The following is a 23644-nucleotide window of genomic DNA, read 5'->3' as shown; positions in this document are numbered from 1 at the left end:
CAGATGGCCCTTCTTTTCACTACATCTGTATCTTTGGGGTAAATACCCAGTAGTGCAATTGCAGAGTCATAGGGAAGCTCTATTTTTAATTTCTTAATTTTTATTTTTATTTTAATTTCTTCATTTTTCCAAAGTGGCTGTACCAACTTGCATTCCCACCAACCGTGTAAGAGGGATCCCCTTTCTCCACATCCTCTCCAATATATGTTGGTTACTATCTTGTTAATTTTGGGCATTCTACTGGTGTAAGGTGGCATCTCAATGTGGTTTTGATTTCAATCTCCTTGATGGCTAGTGATTATGAACATTTTTTTCTGTGTCTGTTAGCCATTTGTATGTCTTCATTAGAGAGAAGTGTCTGTTCATGTCTCCCGCCCATTTTTTGACATGATTATCTGTATTGTGTGTGTTGAATTTGAGAAGTTCTTTATAGATCTTAGAGATCACCCCTTTGTCTGTAGTGTCATTTGTGAATATCTTCTCCCATTCTGTGGATTACCTCTTTGTTTTGTTGACTGTTTCCTTTGTTGTGTAGAAGCTTTTTTTTTTTTTGAGGCTATTTTTTTAATTGATTTTTTATTTTTTATAAAGCTTTTGATCCTCATGTGGCCCATATGAACTATGGAGAATTATGTCTCCATCAGAAAGGATGAATACCCAACTATTGTTATCAACATGGAAGGGACTGGAAGAGACTGTGCTGAGTGAACTATGTCAAGCAGAGAGAGTCAGTTATCATATGGTTTCACTTATTTGTGGAGCATAAGGATTAACATGGAGGACACGGGGAGATGGAAAGGAGAAGAAAGTTGGGGTAAATTGTATGAGGACACAAAGTATGAGAGACTGTGGACTCTGAGAGACAAACTGAGGGTTTTGAAGGATAGTGGGGTGGGAAGTTGGGTGGGTATAATTGAGGCCACATATTGCATGGATCACTGGGTGTGGTGCATAAATAATGAATTCTGGAACACTGAAAAGAAATTTTAAAAAATAAAAAATTTTAAAAACAGAATCCTCTGACACTTTCTTATGAAAGAATTAATTTTCATTCAACTTCCCCTAAAAATCATTCTGAAAGCTATACTCTGCCTCCTTTTCTCAAAAAAATTTTACACAATTTAGACCAACTCTTGGCACTTAGAAATTAAGTTGTAAATACTTATGTGAAGAGACTTGATTAAAGAGGAGGAAAAGAGAGACTTGGGTCTAATAATTCTACGTTTCTAACTCCAGAACTGATTAGACTACATCATGGCTCAGAGTGTTAACTAACAATATGTTGTTGGTCCAGTTTTCCTTCTGTCTTTGTATTTCTCAGCAGACACACTCTGTTAGCTCAATGATCTGGGGAAATCATTCACTGTTGATGGAATTTGTGTTCCTGGCCTATCCCTCCCAACCAGAGTTCTGTGTCTTGTCCTTCCTTGGAGTCAGCCTCGTTTATACCTTGATCATCACTGGGAATGTCCTAATTATAGTGGCCATCCAGACAGAAGCTCGCCTACACACACCCATGTACTATTTCTTGGGCAGCCTCTCAGCAGTAGAAATATGTTACACTGCAGTGGTGGTGCCCCATATCCTGGCCAACATCCTACAGTCAGAGAAGACCATCACCCTCCTGGGCTGTGCCATTCAGATGATCTTCTTCATTGGGCTTGGCAGTGCTGATTGCTTCCTCCTGGCCACCATGGCCTATGACAGGTATGTTGCCATCTGCCACCCCTTGCAGTACCCTCTCACCATGACTTTAACTCTCTGTGTCCGCTTGGTCATGGCCTCTGTGGGTATCGGCTTGTTCCTGTCCACACAACTGGTGGCCTTCATCTTCTCTCTGCCATTCTGCCGGGCTCGAAGTATCCAGCACTTCTTTTGTGATATTCCACCAGTGATGCCTCTTGTTTGTGCCAACAGCCACATCCATGAGCAGTCAGTGCTGGTGGCAGCCACACTGGCCATTGCCGTGCCTTTTTTCTTCATTGCTGCCTCCTATGTCTTCATTGTGGCTGCTGTGCTCAAGATCCACTCAACAGCTGGACGTCACCGGGCCTTCTCCACCTGCTCCTCCCACCTCTCTGTGGTCCTGCTGCAGTATGGCTGTTGTGCCTTTGTGTACCTGCGCCCCAGCTCCAGCTACTACCCCAAGCAAGATCAGTTCATCTCACTGGTGTACACATTGGGAACCCCACTGCTCAACCCACTTATCTACACCCTGAGGAACAGTGAAATGAAAGGGACCCTGGGGAAAATTCTTACCAGGAATTGCCTCTCCCATAACAACCAGGGGAGTCTACAACCTTCAGGCAAGAGTTTGATTCCAGCTCAAGCAAATCTCCATGCAACTGCGATTTCTCCCAGACAATGTTAAAAATAAGCTTTTTAAACTGGTATAAATTATCTGGATACCATTTAGCTATGTGGACCAGAGACCTTTAAAAGGCTTCTACTATTTCATTCAGTAATTCTCTTCTAGAAAGGAATGAACAAATGAGCATAACAATAGAAAGTAACAAGTATAACACTGCATCTCAGATTACCAGCTGGAAAGAGATGGCTCATTCAATAAATTTTGACTGAAAAAAAAAAATACAAAGATTGTATATAGAAGTACGAGTGAAGAAACCAGTATGTGCTGCAACATACTTTCATTCGAGCTGCAGCAGGAAGCCATGATGATCCCTAGACCTCACAGACATAAGGGTAGAGTATGAGCAGAAACCTGTAAGAGCCGAGTTTATTGAAAGAAGACACTTGGTAGGAACTGTGGCTTTAGGGGGAAGAAGCAACAGTTGACAGAAATACGGCCATGCAAGGAGAGACCAGGGAGATAAATACTCCAAACGCTCTCTGCTCGTACCCTCCCAACCCTTGCCCATCTCCCATGGGCCAAACCCAACTAAAAGCAAGAGTGAAGAGTATACTGAATGTTTCAGTTCCCAGAAATTAACCTTTTGGAGAAGACAGGCAAGAAAAGGATCTTGAGAGTTAGGGGCTACAAAGCATAACCAGAAAAAGATTGTTTCTTTCTTTCATTTCTTTAAAGATTTTATTTTTTTATTTGACACAGAGAGAGAGAGAGCACAAGCAGGAGGAAAAGCAGACAGGGAGAGGGAAAAGCAAGCTCCACACTGAACAGGGGGCCCAATGTGGGGCTCAATCTCAGGAACCTGGGATCATGACCTGAGCCAAAGGCAGCTGCTTAAATGACTGAGACACCCAGGCACCCCAAAATTGTTTCTTATATAGTATTTTGTGTAGAAATGAAGATATGTTAACAATCCAATTTCTACATAAGAAAGTATGGGCTAAACAACTAATGTATGAAAGAAGATTGTTCATACCCCCTGCCCCCAATGCATGTCCTCCAACCAAGTTCTATTTTCCGGAAAGAGTTAAAAGTAGCTTCCATGTGCATTTGCCTTATGAATTCCTGTTTTTCTAGTAATATTTTGTTATCTTCTAGGCTGTATGGGTGTTTTCAATATTCTCTTTGTCATCTAGCATTTTAGGTAATAACTGACATCTCAGTGACAAATTCATTTATCAGTGATATTGTACAGTCAATAATCCCTAATTAGTTATATAATTAAAGCACTGATTATCAGGCAAGTTTACAGATAGGCAATGAAAAAGGTTTATGGAACAGCACAGGCCCTAGATTGCCTCTTTCTACCTGTGTGACAAGGAAAAAAAAACTCACTTAAACCTTCTGTGCCTTGACATTATTTTCAATCAAATAGAGATTACAAAAAAAACTATCATTTAAGGATCAAATGAATTAATACAGGTTTTAGAATAAGCCCTATAAACATGATATCCATTATTATTGTCTTACTATTGCCAATATTAGTACTGTCATTATTTGGGGTATACAGAGATAAAATAAAGGAAAAGAATTGGAGATTCATAGGTGAAGTTATGAGTGTTTCCTCCAGCATCTTCTCTACACTCCCTTGAAATGTTCAGCTGAGCTCCTCAAGTAGAGTTCATTTTAGTTCTATACCACTTTCAGGCTTGAGGGGTATTAGCATAACTATGAAGGGTAAATTTACCTCAGAGAATCCCTTCTTTTTGAGATTTACCGAAATTTAAGCCATTTAAGATACTTTGAGATTGGGGAATTGCATTTTAATTTGTAATTTTTATAGTAATAATGAGTGTAATGATTTTAAAGGAAACCTTTCCCATTCTACCTAAACCTACAAAAATGATTAACAGAATACATATATTGAAGTCTGTTTGGACCACTATAACAGAACACTGTAGACCAAGGTTGGGGGGGAGTGGGAGGACAGGGGTGCTTGAACAGTGGCATCTGGCTTTTGGTTTTGACTCAGGTCATGATCTCAGGGTTGTTAGATCAAGACCCACATTGAACTCCACACTCAGCAGAGAATTGCCTTGAGATATCTCTCTCTCTCTCCTTCTGCCCTTCCCTCTACTTGCCCATGTGTTCTCACTCACTCATAAATAAATAAATAAATAAATACACAAGCTCATTCTTAAAATAAATAAAAAAGCTATCTTAAGTTTCCTGTAAAAACGAAGCAGACAAAACTTAGAGTTGTTAGTAAAGACTGAAGCTGTGAGACCTACAGGCAAACTGGATTTTCATGCCACTGACCTAAAGTATCAGTTAATTACTGTTATAAGGCAAACTGCTCCAAAATCTAGTTGTTTGAAGCAATAACTACTTATTAGTTTTCATGATTATATGGTATGGTTTCCCTGGGCTCAACAGAATGGTTCTCATGTTCTGTGTTTGCTAGGGTCACAAATAGTTGCATTCAGCTGGGAATTTGCCTGGGGCTGAATTATCTGAGATTATTTCATTCACATTGTTGATGTTTTGGGTGTTGGTTGCACCTTACTCTCTTTCCACATGGTGCTTCACCATTCAGGAGTCCTGCACCAGCTTCTTCATACAGTGTGTGGATCCAGAGATTGAAAGTAGAAGCTACAGGGTGCCTGGGTGGCCCTGTCTTGTAAGCATCTCCCTTTGGCTCAGTTCATGATCCCCCGGTCCTGGGCTCAAGCCCTGTATTGGGCTTCCTTCTCAGGGAAGGGGTCAGCTTCTCCCTCTCCCTCTGTGTGCTCTCTCTCAAGTAAGTAAAATCTTTAAAATAATAAATAAAATGGAAGCTACCAATGTCTTGCAGCTATGCTAGCAAGTCTTAGTTCTTCATTTTTGCTTCATTTTATCATGGAGGAGGAGGACAATAGTGATGATGATGATGATGGTGATGATGGTGATGAACCCTACATGATCACTTACATGGTTTGGTTTATTTATCCTTTCCAAAACCTTAGGAGAGGAATACCATTATTATCCCCAATTCACAGATAAGGAAACTAATGCACAGAAAGTTTAAATTACTATCCAAGATTTCAAGAAGGAAAAAAAAAAGAAAAGAAAAGAATGCAAGCAATGGTAAGAGGCATAGCCCAGGATCAAACCCAGGCGATACAGTTTCTGAGGCCACACATTTAATCAAAGATGATCTAGTGTTCTCCCCAGAACAGTAAGTGCCCAGTGCCCAGAGCCCAGTGAAACAAATAACAAGGAGATTGTGTTAAACTGAGATATGTGGTGAAACAGAGAGCAATGGAGGGTGGTATGGTAGGAGATAAGATCAAATATGGCACCAGGTAAGATAAGAAATTACAGAAAGTCAATTTATAGACCATAGTAAGAGCTTCCATTTTACCCTCAGTAAGGTGCAAGGCCCCCAAAGAGATCTGAGCACAGTAGGGCGTTATCAGGCTTATATTTTAAGTGAATCCCTCTGCGTGCAGAAAATCTGCTATTTTAGAGGGAAGAGGAGAGGATCAGAATCTTGTTAGGCATCTATTGTAACAATGTAGGCAGGTAATCATATTTTGGATGTCTTTTGAAGGTGAAGCCAATAGAACTTCCTACAGTTTGGACGTGGGGTGTGAGTGGAAGAGGGGAGTGAACGATGACTCCAAATTTGTTTGACCTATAAAAGTGGAATAATGAGGTGCCTCTTACCAAAATTGAAAATCCTAAGGGAAAATAAAATTCCATGTAGAAAATCAAGAACTGTGATTTGACTATGTTGCATCTGAAATATATCTTGGATATCTAGATCAGGCTTCAGGTGATTAATACCATCATAAATTCACAATGATCAACATGCGCATGACACGTCATTAAACCTCCCTGTCCTTATTTCCATCCTCCTCATTTTCCTTGGCTGGATTCTCTTTATTGTTCTGACACCCATATGTTAGTGCCCCCCAAGGCTCAGACTTAAAGTAATCTCACTTGATACCATGGTTTTAACATATTTGAAAATTTTATATACATAAAACGACTACAATTGCCTGGCACAGGTTAATCATTCAGAACTTATTAGCAGTGTTATTAGCTCTTACCCTTACACTGGAGCCATAGACCACAGCAGATTTCATGATACTAAGCTTGGACCAGTTTTTCAGTGCAGTTACTGTGGAGTGTGCTTGATCATGTAGTAATGAACGCATCGTGGCTGATTCGACAGAACTCGAGGAACTGGGACTTTATCAAGGAAAGGCAAAGTAGGTCTGTAAAATCACTGATATTACATTGATCATATTTGAGTTACTTAGCTTACCATCTAATTGGTGGCAAATATGATGCATGAACTTTTCATAGCTGATTTCTATTGAACTTTTCCTGATTATTTTAAAAAAAACTCTTGCTGCACTTCAAAAATATTTATCGTGGTTCTAAAAAAATTTATCACGGTAAGAACTCAACATGAAATTTATCCTCTTAAGAAATGTGAAGTGTATAACTGTGGAAAGAACCAAGATGCCCTTCAACAGATGAATGGATAAGGAAGATGTGGTCCATATACACTATGGAGTATTATGCCTCCATCAGAAAGGACGAATACCCAACTTTTGTAGCAACATGGATGGGACTGGAAGAGATTATGCTGAGTGAAATAAGTCAAGCAGAGAGAGTCAATTATCATATGGTTTCACTTATTTGTGGAGCATAACAAATAGCATGGAGGACATGGGGAGTTAGAGAGAAGGGGGTTGGGGTAAATTGGAAGGGGAGGTGAATCATGAGATACTATGGACTCTGAAAAACAATCTGAGGGGTTTGAAGTGTCAGGGGGGGTGGGAGGTCGGGGTACCAGGTGGTGGGTATTATAGAGGGCACAGATTGCATGGAGCACTGGGTGTGGTGAAAAAATAATGATACTGTTATGCTAAAAATAAATAAATTTAAAAAATGTGAAGTGTATTATACATCATAATTACCTTCTAAATCATATGAAAATATCCATATAAATTGAGCATAGGGACAGTAAGAATGTGTATAGGATGACTAAAGGAATGAGATTATCTGAATTAATGACATATTTATCTAAAGTAGTAAAGTTAAAAATAAAAACACATTAAATGTCCAATATTAGGGAAGAGTTCAATAATTTGTAAAACATCAATACTACTGAGTAGTCACGAAAAATATAAGAGTGAACGTGGCATTTAAAAAGGAAAACATTTAGGGACACCTGGGTGGCACCTGAGTTCAGCTCAAGTCATGAACTCAAGGTCCTAGGATCAAGGCCAGGTTAGGCTCCACACTCAGCGAGGAGTCTGCTTGAGGATTTCCCTCCCCCCTCCACCACCGGCCATCCTTTCGTGCTCTCTCTCTCTCTCTCTATCTCTCTCTCTCTTTAAAATAAATGAATAAATCTTTTTAGAAAGAAAAGAAAGGAAAGGAAAGGAAGGGAGGAACGAAGGGACATTTATAACCTGTTACATAGAGCTGTTGCAATAGTGTAAAATATGTTCATGGGAATGAACTCACTGAACAAATAAATGTATCTGTGTGGGAGAAAAATGGAAAACATGTCTGAAGACAGCCTCCATGAGCACTTACCCAACCATTCAGTTGCAAGACTTAATTGTCCATTGCCCTGAATATAAAAGGCAAATTATATTCACTCACATGGGCCCTAGGTATTTTGGAACATGGTGGATGAATTTGATTTGTTTATTTTGGCTTCAGGAAAGACCTTTTCATGTGAACTTGCCTCTGCGCTAACTTTCCCTTCTCTTCCCCTGGCTGGTGCCTCATTTCTGAGATGAGTTGATGAGGTATAGATGAGTTGCAGGCCTTCCCAGAACACCGAGTAAGTAGCCACTGCACACGACTTGTCTATAACATTACTCTCCTCCACTCTTTCTTCCATTGTCCTTTCCCTGTACTGCTTCTTTTCTAGAGCACCCACCCCTCCAACACATTATTAAATGTGCTTGTTCTTATTTATTGCATATGATCTGTCTTCCTCCCTCTGAGAACACAATCTCTATGAGAAAAAAATTCTTGCTACAAAAGTTGAGTATTCACCCTTTCTGATGGAGTCATAATACTCCATAGTGTATATGGACCACATCTTCTTTATCCATTTATCCATTGAAGGGCATCTTGTTCTGTCCACAGTTTGGCGACCGTAGCCATTGCTGCTATAAACATTGGGGTACAGATGGCCCTTCTTTTCACTATATCTGTATCTTTGGGGTAAATACCCAGTAGTACAACTGCAGGGCCATAGGGAAGCTCTATTTTTAATTTCTTAAGGCATCTGCACACTGTTCTCCAGAGTGGCTGCACCAACTTGCATTCCCACCAACAGTGTAAGAGGGTTCCCCTTTCTCTACATCTCCTCCTACACATGTTGTTTCCTGTCTGGCTAATTTTGGCCATTCTAACTGGTGTAAGGTGGTATCTCAATGTGGTTTTAATTTGAATCTCCATGATGGCTAGACTATGGACTTTGAAAAACAATCTGAGGAGTTTGAAGGAGCAGGGGTGGGAGGTTGGGGGAGCCAGGTGGTGGGTATTAGAGAGGGCACAGATTGCCTGGAGCACTGGGTGTGGTGCAAAAACAATGAATACTGTTACGCTGAAAATAAATTTTTTGAAAAAATTGTTGTCTGCTTTGCACCCTGAAGTATCCCAATCATTGAAAGTGGGGCTTGGCGAAAATGAATTTTGGGAATGTCATCAAGATCAAAAGCTTCTGCACAGTAAAGGAAACAATCAACAAAACAAAGAGACAACCAACAGAATGGGAGAAGATATTTGCAAATGACAGTACAGACAAAAGGCTGATATCCAGGATCTATAAAGAACTCCTCAAACTCCACACAAAAAAAAACAGATAATCACGTCAAAAAAATGTGCAGAAGACATAAACAGACACTTCTCCAATGAAGACTTACAAATGGCTAACAGACACAAGGAAAAATGTTCATCATCACTAGCTGTCAGGGAGATTGAAATCAGAACCACATTGAGATATCGCCTTATACCAGTTAGAATGGAGAAAATTAACAGGACAGTAAACAACATATATTGGAGAGGATGTGGAGAAAGGGGAACCCTCTTACACTGTTGGTGGGAATGCAAGTTGGTGCAGCCATGTTAGAAGACATAGTGGAGATTCCTTAAGAAATTAAATATAGAGTTTCCCTATGACCCTGCAACTGCACTACTGGGTATTTACCCCAAAGATACAGATGTAGTGAAAGGAAGGGTGATATGTACTTCGATGTTCATAGCAGCAATGGCCACAGACGCCAAACTGTGGAAAGAACCAAGATGCCCTTCAACGGACGAATGGATAAAAAAGATGTGGTCCATGTACACTGTGGAATATTACACCTTCATCAGAAAGGATGAATATCCAAATTATGTATCCAAATTATGGAAGGAAATGGAAGAGATTATGCGGAGTGAGATAAGTCAAGCAGAGACAGTCAATTATCATATGGTTTCACTTATTCATGGAGCATAAGAAATAACACGGAGGACATGGGGAGATGGAGAGAAGAAGGGAGTTGGGAAAAATTGGAGGGGGAGACGAACCGTGAGAGACTGTGGACTCTGAAAAACAATCTGAGGGTTTTTGAAGGGAGGGGGTGGGAGGTTGGGTGAGCCTGGTAGTGGGTATTATGGAGGGCATATATGGCATGGAACACTGGATGTGGTACCTAAACAATGAATTCCGGTACACTGAAAAGAAATTAAAGAAACAAATTTTTAAAATTTTAAAAAGTGGGGCTTGGCTGACAACAAGAATTCAATAAATATTCTAACATATGGAATAAAAATTCCTATTGCTAATGGACATAAAAGAAGAAAGCTGAACATGGCTAAAAATTAATGGCAGCAATGATGAGAAGGTATGAGATTTTAAGTCCATGAAGTCTGGAGGGAAGTGGAAAGGGAGAAACAAAGAAGAAAAGCATGGTACAGCAGAGCTGGAAATAGAACCATATTATAGGCAACAACAACAAAAAGAAACACATTTTAATGACTAGAAAAGCATCAGCAGAGAAAAACCTTGATCAAGAAACAAAAACAAGTAAGATCAGAGAAAATAAAACCAAAAGTCAAAAGGAATTATTATGGAAAATCCTTCATAAATTTTTTGCTTCTCAAGAAAAAGGTACCCACCATTCATAGAATTTCAGAGCTAGAAGGATCCTTGATGTTCCCTGAATACCATACCTGACACCCCAGATGAGGAGCCCACATAAGAGCTTCAGTACTTGCCCAAGGTCAAGCTACCACACGGCAGAGCCAGAACTCAACTCCAGATCCCCAGATGCCTAGGCTAGTGCTGAATTTGTGCATCGCACATGCACCTTGAGCTCAGGCTGAAAAGAACGTGTGCATTCAACAATGCTCACTGGGACATTGTCCAGAACACAATATCGGAAATTTCCCTGGTGCGGACAGGACAGGAACGAGGATCCCCTTTTGGAATTCCCAGAGTGTCATTGTCCACAGTGACCACATAGAAGACTTGCCCAGTAATCTTGCTTAGTTGATCAACTCGGGAAATTTTCCTCAATTTCTTTCTCCAGTTGGGTTCAGTTTAAGGGGAAACCACTGGGGAAATTCCTCCTCTTTGGGGACCCATTAATTTTAAAGACATTTCATAAAGGACACTAACCAATCTGACTCAGTCAGGCAAGACTGGACTCAGAGTGGCTGTAACAGAATCCATTTTCTATCATTAAGGAAGAGACAGGATTCTAATTCAGAACTTGAATTAGGATTATTCCATAGTATCATCCTTCCAAAGGATATCTCTCTCACATCCTGCTCCATCTTGATCGTAAATTTCTAAGTGGTGTCTCTTCTCCTGAATGTTAGCATGTAAGACACTTCTCTGTTTTTATCTGGACATTATGGAGGTATCATACACCACAGTCTTCTCCAGGAAATACTGCAACTCGAAGTTCATGGGTCTTCATTCCATTTTACCCTGTAAGAGTCAATGAGCTCTCTGGGAGAGCTCATTTACCTTCTATGGCAGGAACTCAATGTCTCAGCAAGAAAGTTAACCTTCTGTTTAGTGAATTTCCTGAAGTGGCTGATGGAATGGAGCAAATTTCAAAGTGGTAAGTCAAGAGACTTAGTTTCTTTGGTAGATTTTATTTTTTATTTATTTTTTTTAAATTTTTTTTATTTTTTATAAACATATATTTTTATCCCCAGGGGTACAGGTCTGTGAATCACCAAGTTTACACACTTCACAGCACTCACCAAAGCACATACCCTCCCCAATGTCCATAACCCCACCCCTCTTCTCCTAACACCCCTCCCCCCAGCAACCCTCAGTTTGTTTTGTGAGATTAAGAGTCACTTATGGTTTGTCTCCCTCCCAATCCCATCTTGTTTCATTGATTCTTCTCCTACCCACTTAAGCCCCCATGTTGCATCACCACTTCCTCATATCAGGTAGATTTTATTTTTAAAAATAATAGTAAGAGACAAAAATTCCTATAATGTGTTACTCTTGGGGAAGAACATTCATATATATTGATATTAAATTGCAGAAAAAATGGGTTATCAGAGTGGGTGTTACTATCCAGTTGTACAGATGTAGGAAGGTAACTCTGATAAATGATTGAATTGCTCAGTATCATATACCTAATAAGTGTAAACCCATAATGAAATGAGCCTTTTCCTTTTTTTTTTTTTTTTTCCCACTATTTCTTCCAAGGGGCTATCTTTAAGAGTACAGCATGAAACTCACTTTTCTCAAGTAGCACTGTTAAAAAGTAAGTCATAAGCAATTTAGTGATGCTATGTGCGGCTGGGGGCCGGCGGGGGGGCGGGGCAGTGGAGTAGTATTCCCTGGTAAAAATAGTTGGAAATTTTTCAGGTAAATTGAAGCTATTTGCCTTACAATAGGACATCCCAGAACTTTGTTGTGCTAATATGCATTGTAAATCTTCAGAGGAAGTGTGAATGTTTTCAATTTGCTCATAAAAACTCATTTCTGAAGCATCAGAACAGTTCAAGTTCTAAGGAACACATTTTAAGAATTAATTCATCAGGGGTGCCTGGGTGGCTCAATTGTTAAGCAGCTCCCTTCAGCTCAGGTCGTGATCTTAGGGAGCTCTTTGCTTAGCGGGGAGCCTGTTTCTCCCTCTTTCTCTATCTGCTGCTCCCCCTGCTTGTGGTCTCTCTCTCTCTCTGACAAAGAGATAAATAAAATCTTTTTTAAAAAAGCATATTTTATTGAAATATCTTTTTCATTTTGTTTCATTTTTCCCTATTTTCTCTGTTACTCTTTTGCTATTCAAGGTTTAGCACAGCAACTGCAGGACCTGAAAAGACTCAGCTCTAGAGAAACCTCACTATCAGCTCCAGAAGAGATAAGAACCAAAGGGTAAATATCCAAGGGAAACTGACCATTGTGGGAAAAGAGAGAGGAGGGCAGTTACAGTCATTGGATGCTTGTTATGTCCCAAACACATTATACATTTGAAGCATTTAATGTTCATAAAGTCCATGTAAGCCTCCATAGTCACATCCCCAAGCACACATTAGAGAACCAAAGCTTACATAATTAACATAAAATCAAATTACCAAACAAGGAGACTAGATTTCAAAACCAGATCTAACTGACTACAAAACTCCATGTGATTGACAGCACCAGCTTTTCTTCCCAACACCACGTTGAAACACCAATGAATAAAGGAAACATGTTAATTTACTATATGATTGCCAAATTGCACATGCTCAGTGCAAAATTTGTAAATACAGAAAAGCATAAGTCATACACAAAAAGATTCGCAATCCCTTTCACTCTGCCATATTTATTATTAATACTTTCAAAAATGTTCTTTTATAATTTTATGAACAGATTTCATTATTCTTTAATGGAATCATGATGCAATGCCTTTTTAAAAAAAGATTTTATTTATTTATTTGACCGACAGAGATCACAAATAGGCAGAGAGGCAGACAGAGAGAGAGGGGGAAGCAGGCTCCCCATTGAGCAGAGACCAAATGCCAGGCTTGATCCCAGGACTCTGAGACCATGACCTGAGCAGAAGGCAGAGGCTTAACCCCCTGCGTCACACAGGCGCCCCAGTAATGCCTTTTTTCCTATCTGCTTTTTTCATGAGCCTTCCCGATTTTATTAAATATCTTTCTGCAACATTGTTTTCATCGTTTTCAAATGATTGCTTGTCCCATCACATGGATATGCCACAATTAATTTAAGCATTTTCCTCTTACTGATATTTTGGTTGATACCAAATATCACCATGTATCACCATGACACAGGAAACTGTCATAACTTTATGCATGGACTCGTGGCTAGTTTATAAGAATAAATTCCTTGAAATTATATTGCTGAAACAAAGTGCACCCATCTATTAAGTCTTTTCTTACATATTACCAGATTGCACTTCACCAATTCTTACACCTTACACGTCCACTAGCAATATGTGGGGATGTGTCTCTCCTTACAACTTTAACAACTACAGGGATTATCTTTTTTCCCACCACTGTCAGTTTGTAAGTAGAAAATACTATTTGATTTTGTTTCCTTGTATATTTATTTGAATATTGATAGTTGAATTTGCATGCTTTTCATTATTAGCATATTGCTTTTTTGAATTGCCTTGTTCAGACCCTCTATTTGTTTTTCTAATGAGGAGTTTATTTTTGGAAGATTATATAAAATTCCATCTCCTATTCAGTTTGCTTGTTGTATTTTTGATCCACAGATCTTTTACATTTTTATTCTGTCAAAATATCCATAATATTTTTATGGATTCTGTTCATTTGCTTCTAAATCATTTGTACTTGGAAGTCTGAAAAATGTTCACCCACACTACCTTGTAGGTTTCTTCCTGTTTTTAAAATATTTGTCCCTCAAGTCCATCAGAAATAAATTTCATTTCTTAAGTGATTTGCCCATTGCCATAAGTCCATATTAGGAAATCAATCCTCTCTAATTGATTTGAATAATGATTCAATTCACAATAGTGATATACATTGAATGTGTCCTCTGTGCCTGGACTGTACAAAATACTTTTACAAAATAATTCATTTGATTTTTTTTTTTGAGTCTCACAACAACCTGAGAAGTAAGTACATGTATTTTCAGATCCATTTTACAGATGATAAAACTGATGCACATAATAGAGAGAGGTAGTGTAACACAGTGATTAAGACAAGAGACTCTGGAGCCAGATCACGTGCAAATTTTCATTCCAGCAGCTACTAGCGGTGTGACTTTGGGCAAGTTACTTACCTTCTCTGTGCCTCAATTTTCTCATCCATAAAGCAGATATAAGAGTCATTTTTTAGAGGCCTTTTTTAGAAAATTTCCTTTTTTTAGGAAATGAATTAAGAAATGTAAAGGGCAACTGAGGGTTTGGGAGGGGAGGAGAGCAGGGAGTTTGGTGAGCCTGGTGGTGGGTATTAAGGCAGGCACTTATTGCATGGAGCACTGGGTGTGGTGCATAAACAATGAATTTTAGAACACACACACAGAAATTTAATTTAATTTAATTTAAAAAAATGTAAAGTACATAAATTAATGTTGGACCCAATAAGTGTTACTTGGCTACTATTAATGGTTCCTTGTGTTCCAGTATGCTGGAGCTCTACTGCTCTATGAATACCATTTTTATTTATGTTAGGACATAGGATATATTTTATCTATTTTAATGTCTCATGATGCAAATTTTGTTCTATTGCGGCACTCTTTATTTTGTTAACATTCCCTTATTTATTCCTCCAGGGATTTTGATAGGAATTACACAGAAATCACTTCGTACTTCAAGCCAATTAACACTGAAATGTTGGCGCTCTCCATCGAGGCATATTGGTGCCAACCTTCGCAGTTTTCTTCAAGTTCCTGTCTGTTACTTCTTAGGTATATTCACTGCTGTATTGTTTATTATCCACCCATTCATTTTGGTGGTTTTTTGAGGGAAGGGTACTTTGTAACCAACATTGATAGAAACAGAGAGCCCTAACATCCAAACCATGAACGACATACTTACCTTAATCATTTTACTTTAACTTAAAATCTTCCAGTGGGTGTTTATTCATCAACCTTTTCATATAAAGCCAAGGGCTTTGAGTGTGTATCACCTGAAATCAAAGCCTTTCTTCTCAAATATCACGTATTAATGCCAGCTTTAGCTTTTGTAACAACAGAGTGAACATTTAGACCCATGTCAAATGCAAATATTAAATTATTCCAAATTTCCCTCCCCGTGTTCCTTTGTGGTCCCACTCACACGTGATTCCACAAAAATTTTTAGCAACTTGCAATTATCAACCATTCAATTGTTAATTTTCATCATTTATATTTCTATAACAACTTATTAGATTTTTTAAATACTTAACAGAATTAGATAATCACAGCATGAATACAAATAATAAAAGTTCATTTGAGAGAAACCACATCAATATGTAGACATACAACTCAACACAGAGGTGTAGGAATGCTCAGACATAGTAGAAGAGCTACAGGTCCCTTACATTCCCTTTCCTGCTTCTCTGTACTTCCTATGTGTTCATCGCCTCCGCCATCCTGCGCATCTGCTCTGCCCAGGGCTGCCGTCGGGACTTCTCCACCTGCTCCTCGCACCTCACTGTGGTCCTGCTGCAGTACAGCTGTTGCAGCCTTGTCTACCTGTGTCCTGGCTGCAGCACCTCCTAGGACAAGGACCGCCAGTTTTCCCTGGTCTACATCTTCATCACCCCACTACTCAACCCACTGATTTACACCCTTAGGAACAAGGATGTGAAAGGTTGCTTGAAAAAGGCCATCAGTAACAAAGGGACAGCTGCAGCTCTTTAAAGTTTTAGGAGGAACTGAAAGAGGTCCCTGAGCACGTGACAACAGTGAAACTCTTACCTACAAATGCCAGGTTTCATTGATTTCTCCAAAGTTTGGAGTTTCATGAATTCTGTTCATAACACATCTTTTTTGCTATAGTTCATTTTCATTTGTTAAAGTTCTTTGAAATGAAAACTCTGAAAACTGGACAGGGATACTGTAGGCTACTGTTCACTTAGCCACAGATTAAAAGTCTACATTTCCTCTGAAGCAACATCATTATCCTTGAAGCCTCCTCTTGAGGAGCAATGGTATTAACTGAGTCCTCGAAGAATGTTCATAAGGACTTTTCACCTCATAGGCCTCATTCTTGTGTTTCTCTTAAAGTGTGACAAGTAACTGCCTGGTCAATGTGCCTGTTTCCTTCATGAAGCCTCTTTCACATGTTCCAAGGCCCCAGGGGGTGGTTCTAGTCTATGTTCCCACATTTCAATCCAGGAATGTAGGAGTAGATCAGGAAAGGTGGAGCAGAATCAATTTGCTCTGAGAATTAACATATGTTGAGAGTAAACTGCCAGATTTCCAACCTAAGACCCCCAGTTTTGGGAAAACAAGAGTGGGGCACCAAGTGTCATGGAATAAACTGGGTGCCTGGGTGGCTCAGTCAGTAAAGCATACGCCTTCAGCTCAGATCATGGTCCCAGAGGATTGAGCTCCACATGGGGCCTTCTGCTCAGCAGGGAGCCTGCTTCTCCCTCTCCCTCTGCCTGCCACCCCTGCTGCTTGTGCTTTCTCTCTTTCTGTGTCAAATAAATAAATATAATCTTTAAAAAAGAGGCAACCTGCCAGTCTTACTATATTTACCACTTTGACAAAAATATTTGAATATATCATATGCATGGCCACCCAAAACCTGGCCACTATAAATACTGATTTAGTTGTATCCTGTGGTGATATTTTGCATCTCTATTGCTGCATCACACCACAGACACTCAGTGTTCTCTTTACAATAGGAGTGGAGTCATTAGTACCCTTAAATAGGCAGTAACCTTTTCAACATTGGCCACAGCAACTTCTTTCAAAATACATCTGCAAAAGCAAGGGAAACAAAAACAAAAATGAACTTTTGGGACTTCATCAGGATCAAAAGCATCTGCACAACAAAGGAGACAGTCAACAAAACAAAGAGACAACCCATGGAAGAGAGAAGATATTTGCAAATGACACTACAGATAAAGAGCTGATATCCAAGATCTGTAAAGAACTCCTCAATCTCAACATCCAAAAAACAGATATTCTTCACAGATGAATGGATAAAGAAGATGTGGTCCATATATACAATGAAATATTACTCAGCCATCAGAAAGCATGAACACCCAGCATTTGCATCAACAGAGATAGAATTGGAAGGGATTATGCTGAGTGAAATAAGTCAAGCAGAAAAAGACAATTGTCATATGGTTCCACTTATTTGTGGAACAGAAGGAATAGCATGGAGGATATTTAGAGAAAGAAGAGAAAAATGAAGAGGTGCTGAAATCAGAAGGGGAGATGAACCATGAGAGACTATGGACTCCAGGAAACAAACTGAGAGTTTTAGAGGTGATGGGGGGTGAGTGGATGCGGTAGCCAGATGATGGGTATTAAGGAGGGCACATATGATGTGGAGTACTGGGTATTACATGGAAACAATGAATCATAGAACACTACATTTTTTTTTCAAAGATTTTATTTATTTATTTGGCAGAGAGGAGATCACAAGTATGTAGATAGACAGCAGAGATAGAGGGGAAGCAGGCTCCCCACTGAGCAGAGAGCCCGATGTGGGACTTGATCCCAGGAGCCTGAGCCGAAGACAGAGGCCCAACATACTGAGACACGGGTGCCCGGAACACTACATTTAAAAAAACAAAAACAAAACAAAATAAAAAAACCTTTTATTACAGTAAAATAAATTAATAAATAAATCCAATTTAAAAATAAATAAATAAACCTAATCAGATTGGAGAACCAATTCCACAAATCCCAGAACCAATTCAGAAAATTCATCCTTAATATTCTGTTCCTCTTGGAATCAAAGCTGTATTAATCAGGGTTCTCCAAGAAGCAGAATCAATAAGTTGTATGGAGAGAGGGAGAGGGACAAAAAGAAAGATTTATTTTATGGAATTGGCTCGTGCAATTGTGGGTCTGGTAAGTCCAAAATCTGCACATAGGCCAAAAGGCTAAAGACCCAGGGAAGAATTGATACTATAGTTTGAATGGGAAGTCAGTCTAGAGGCAGAATTCCCTCTTCTTCCAGGAACCTCAGACTTTTTTTTCCTAAGGTTTTCAACTAATTAAATGAGACCCACCCACATAATGGTTGGTAGTCTGCTTTACTCAAACCTTCCTGATTTAATTGTTAATCTCACCTAAAAAAAAAAAAAAAAAAAAATTCCCAAGTAACATCCAGAAGTGGTGTTTGCCCAAATACTTAGGAACTGTGGCCTAGCCAAGTAAAGACATAAAATTGACTACTAAGGCCCAAGAAATGACAAAAAAAAAAAAAAAAAGGTTGAATATAACTTTAAATCTCACTGGTATTATTTATGTTTCTGTATTAGAAAACTGTGAGGAAACCCTTTTAACAACATTTCATTCACTAGAAACTCATAAAGTTTCAAAATAATACAAAATAAGACAGTCTTAGAAATATATTGAATTTCAAAAAATACTGTCTGATTAGTTTTAATCTTTAGAAAAAATTAAATCCTTGGTCTAAGGAGTCATTGAAAGCGGTGTGACATTCTTTTAAAAAATAGATCCTTATTCTGTACTCAGTTCCCTTGGGATCCTGAAGAGCCACTGGGTTTTCAAGCTCAATAGTCAGCGGACATTATTAGAGGAAATCCAAAGAACCAAGTTAGTCCTATTTTTGCCACTGACTTGTTGGACGCTATGCAAATCAGATCACTTCTCTCATCTCATATTCTTAATGAAGGCCTCTGGATCATAGGATTTCCAATATCCTCATGCTTGGATATGCCTAAATTTCAGCATTTTTTATTTTAGGCATGCTCAATTGTTCTTTTTTCCCCCCAGCTTGGGTTCATTCCCTCCATTGCATTTCCCTCTGTTGGAATTGCTTTTCTCGCAAATTTCATGGCTAATTTATTCTCCTCATTTACATTTCAGGTCGTGTCACCTCCTCAAAGAAGAGGCTTTTGATGACCTTCCTCCACTAATCACTAACTATCCCTTTAACTTGTTCCATTTTCTTCATAGGACTCATCACTCTCATAATACCCAACTGACTTATTTACTGTGTTTATTGTCTGTTTCACTAGCAACAATGGAAACTCCATGAATGCAGGAATCTTGTTTGTCTTATCCTTCTTTGTACCAGACTTAGACATGCTGAGCACATCCTGTTCGATAAATACTAGTTTAATCAATCAATCAGTGATGAACCAAACTCTAAATGGGTGAACCATAGGTCTGTAATTGTCAGCTACCAAAAAGAATATATCCAGTATATGTTCCATTGTGAAAGATCTAACAGACTAATGGAGACAAGGGAAAGAGAAGTGCAACAAGGGTAAAGATATTAAAATTTTGCAAGTTTAAGATGACAAAGTATATCCAAGCAGGGATATAATCAAACCTATGAAGTCTGTATAGTACATTGAGTGAAAACATATGGTTTCTTCCAATCCTGGAAGATCATCCTAAGGGAATTATTTAAAAAGTAACCGGAAAGTTAAATGTCTTCCCAGTGTCCCCCTAAATTAATCCTTTTATGTAGAACCAAGGTTACCAAGGCCCCCTTTTTTATATGAAATATAAAATACAGTCTTGGTTCCCCAGGGCAATAATAATTTGGGACTTGGGCTGGCCCAGCTATGACAGTCTGGTGAGACTCAAATCCTTGAAGAAGGAGGGATAAGTGACCTTCATTAGGGAGCCTGCTATTTCCTAGGAAATTACATTGGATGCTGAGAATGTTGATTAATGTTGATTATTACTGATCTTCACTTTGACAAGAATACCTCAGATCTCCCATTGACAAGAGATTCCATGTGCAAGGATTGGTTTAGTTTGGACTCATTACCTGGTAACAGGGGAGATCCAACAACTATCCAACTACCCACCTGGGAGATGGAACTTATGGGTAAGATAGCAGAGCAATTTATGCTTGACATGGCCTTTGTGAGGAAGGTTACTGAAGCCTCTGTCCCAGGAGACATCCTCTCCAAGCTCATGGTCCTTCTCTCCCTCTCCAGCAGAGCAGTCAGACCTCATCTGCTGGCTTCTATCCCTAATGAACATAGCGGAGGAGACTGGCTCCACACACCCCTCTCCCTTCTCATGGTAAAGGTAAGACAAAGTCTTTTGCTCCCTTCTTCTAGAATCACAACATATCAGGCACTCACTGACACCAGGCTAGAAAAGCAAGTAATGGCTTTACAGTAGAGACTCTAGGATTTTAGAGCTCATTCAATCCACAGCATTCATTGTTTCTATGAATTCCCTTGGAAGGCTTGTTCTTCTGATTAAAAAAATAATAACTAATCTTAGAGTAAATAATATTGAAGGGATGGCTAATATAAATTTGGATAAGGTTTTAGGACTCATAAAAACCCTTTTCCTGTAAGGTGTTTCATTTAATCCTCTGCTATGAAGGAGGCATTCTTAATAACATCCCTTTAATAGAGTCAAAGAAAGGAGAAAAGAATTAATATTTATTATGCAACCTAGTCGGTTTCACACATCAAAACAAGTGTTCTAAATACTTTATGCCAGTTAATTTCATCACAGCTCCATTATGTAAATATTATTATTTACATCTTCTAAATATGTGGAAAGAGATATTAATGTGAGTAAATCTGCCCCAGTGAAATTGCTATTAATAATAGATTGATATTCTATCTCTGTCTGGTATTGCCAAATCTTCTAATCTCCTTATTTTAAACAATCCTCTAACTCAACAATTTGAGAGCCACTCTGGTATAGACTCCTTGTACTTCCAGAATGCACACAGACACGGTTTCCCATGACTCTTTGGCCACGTGGGGTTGGCCGCCTGGAGAAATAGGAAGGAAGATGCAGACATGATGTGAGCTGTGACTTGTAGACACTGAGGCAGGTGTGGATTCATGAACAGATGCCAGCCTGGGCAGATTTCTGGGGATGACACTAAAGGGCTCTTACCTTGCCTCTGTTCTATGCCCATGTTTAGTAACAACTTGGAATAACAAGGTGTTAGTATGTGGATATAGTAAGTTTCACTCACTTCCAGCCATAAAATCCACTATTTCATTTCTCCAGAATGTGGACCCCATTACTCTGCTACCTCTCTTCTTCTAGCTAATGCCTGTGTTTCAGATCTAAGCTTAAAGATGACTTCCTCTAGGAAGCCACTTCAGAATCCCTAATTACCAACTATGCCAGAGCCACATGGTGCACAATCTTATAACACACTTCTCCTTTTGCACTTTATCACAGTTTATTCACATAAATATAATGGCATACATATAAAATATATAAAGTATATTATAATTCATGTATGAAATTATAATACAAGAGATTCTTTATCTGTCTCTCTTTAGGATATACAACTGCTTGGCACAACTCTGCCATTTTGGGGCATTGTATGTGGGGCTTCACCCATATAGTATAAAGGTAAGGTATTTCAGAAAGGATAGTTAAAATGTAAAGCCACAAATTGAAGATTTTTTAAAATGGCAACCTTAACAGACTAGAGCAAGGAACCAATGTTAAAGGAATGATGATGTATACATGGATGATAAATTATTGAACACTGACTGCATCTGCAACTAAAGATCTACTATATGTTGTCTAATTGAATCTAAATTTTTAAAAAACAATGCTGATCATGTTCTTCTCTAACTATTAAAATAAATTTAGTTAAGAGTTTTCGCATTCAAGCTAAGGAGACTATCAAAACAAACAAACACAACAACAAGTGCATTAATCCAATTTTGGTTAGACTGAAGAATTAGACAGCCAATGGTCTGATAGGAGATACCCAGATCTTTTTAAACGCAGCGCTCTCTGTGATCTGTCCCATGCAGTAATCTTTTAATTAACTTATTTAAAATGAGAGCATTTCCAGGGTTAAAATTGTGAGACATATCAAAAAACATGTTGTTCTAGGAATACCAAAAGGAAAATGAGAAGACAGTTTAGGGCTACACGATCAAAGCTCTTACTTCCTGAAGTGTTTCATGAAGAAATGGCCCACTGGGATAGAACAGAATGAAATGTAGAAGTTACAGAGGCAGGTTTCAGTCACCATCAGAAAAATCTTGTAGGGAACAAGACCATCCAACAATGAAGCAAGCAATTCAGGAGAATGGCATTCTCTAGGCTTTGAAGGTGACTTGATGTTCAGATATTGTGTGGAAGATTCAAGTATCTGACAGAAGACTGAACTAGACAATTTCGGAGGTCCTCTCCAGCACTAAGAATTCATGACCTATGGATACCTCTATTATAAATTTATTATATCTATTAATAGAAATATAAAATTAGTCTAATACTAATATTAGATATTAGTATTATATCTATTATATTAATAAATAATAATATATCTATTATTATAGAACCTGGAGAACACCATTAAAATGACAGAAGTACGGCTATCATAAAATTCTCCAAAATTGTCATTTGCACACAGATTCCAAAACCCTCTATCAGATAGAAGTAGAAAACTAGTTCTAAATGTGTTTGTTGTAGCCTTCTACGTGTTATGTTCCTGAGTGGCAGGATGTTTTCCTCAATGTAGCCCTAATGTTGGTTACCAAGTTTTCCATGAGGGTTCTTAAATAGGTGATTGGATCATGAAATCATCTTAAAAGTGAAAGAGAAAATGACAAAAGTGTAATGACATGCTTTTCATAGTATATTTATCCACGCAGCATATATTTATTGAATGTCTACAATGCATACATTAGGCTTGGTGATATGGGGGATGAAAATGGAATTAAGGGAAGATGGCTTTCCTTGAATTTATGAATAATAATGACCACAGGGGAAGGGAGGGAAAAATGAATAGGAGGAAATCAGAGAGGGAGACTAAACATGAGAGACTCCTGACTCTGGGAAACAAACTGAGGGTTGTAGAAGGGAAGGTGGGTAGGAGGATGGGGTAACTGGGTGATGGGCATTAAAGAGGGAGTGTGATGTGACGAGCACTGGTGTTATACGTAACTGGTGAATCACTGAACACTACATCAGAACCCAATGATGTTCTATATGTTGGCTGATTGAACTTAAATTTTGAAAAAATAATGATGATCTAGTATTAGGCTGCTCTTGCTATGTCCTATGCATTGCAGTAGATACTTTACATAATGGTCTTTTTTAAACCAAAAACAATCCTCAGAACTAAGTATAATTATTATCCCCATTTCTCAAATAAAGAACCTAAGACTCTGAGAAATTATATCTTGCTTAGCATCACAGAGCCAGGATTTGGGATTATGCAAATCCTATCATTT

At 38.7% G+C, this 23644-nt stretch overlaps 1 protein-coding gene across 1 annotated transcript; it reads left to right on the top strand.

Moving 5' to 3' along the window:
• Positions 1–1342: 1342 nt before the first annotated feature.
• On the top strand, positions 1343–2371 carry LOC101685292 (olfactory receptor 10W1-like). Its single transcript, XM_045067692.1, has one exon. The coding sequence runs from the start codon at positions 1343–1345 to the stop codon at positions 2369–2371; it is 1029 nt and encodes a 342-aa protein (XP_044923627.1).
• Positions 2372–23644: the final 21273 nt, after the last annotated feature.

The sequence above is a fragment of the Mustela putorius genome, unplaced genomic scaffold (genome assembly GCF_011764305.1).
Source record: "Mustela putorius furo isolate JIRA1106 unplaced genomic scaffold, ASM1176430v1.1 tig00000127_pilon_pilon_pilon, whole genome shotgun sequence".
NCBI classification, from domain to species: Eukaryota; Metazoa; Chordata; class Mammalia; order Carnivora; family Mustelidae; genus Mustela; species Mustela putorius.
Note: the sequence above shows the minus strand (reverse complement) of the source record. Positions and strands in the feature narration are given on the sequence as shown.

Bases quoted from the DNA above. Each gene is read 5' to 3' on its own strand.
- LOC101685292 (XM_045067692.1), top strand. From the start codon at position 1,343: ATGATCTGGGGAAATCATTCACTGTTGATGGAATTTGTGTTCCTGGCC.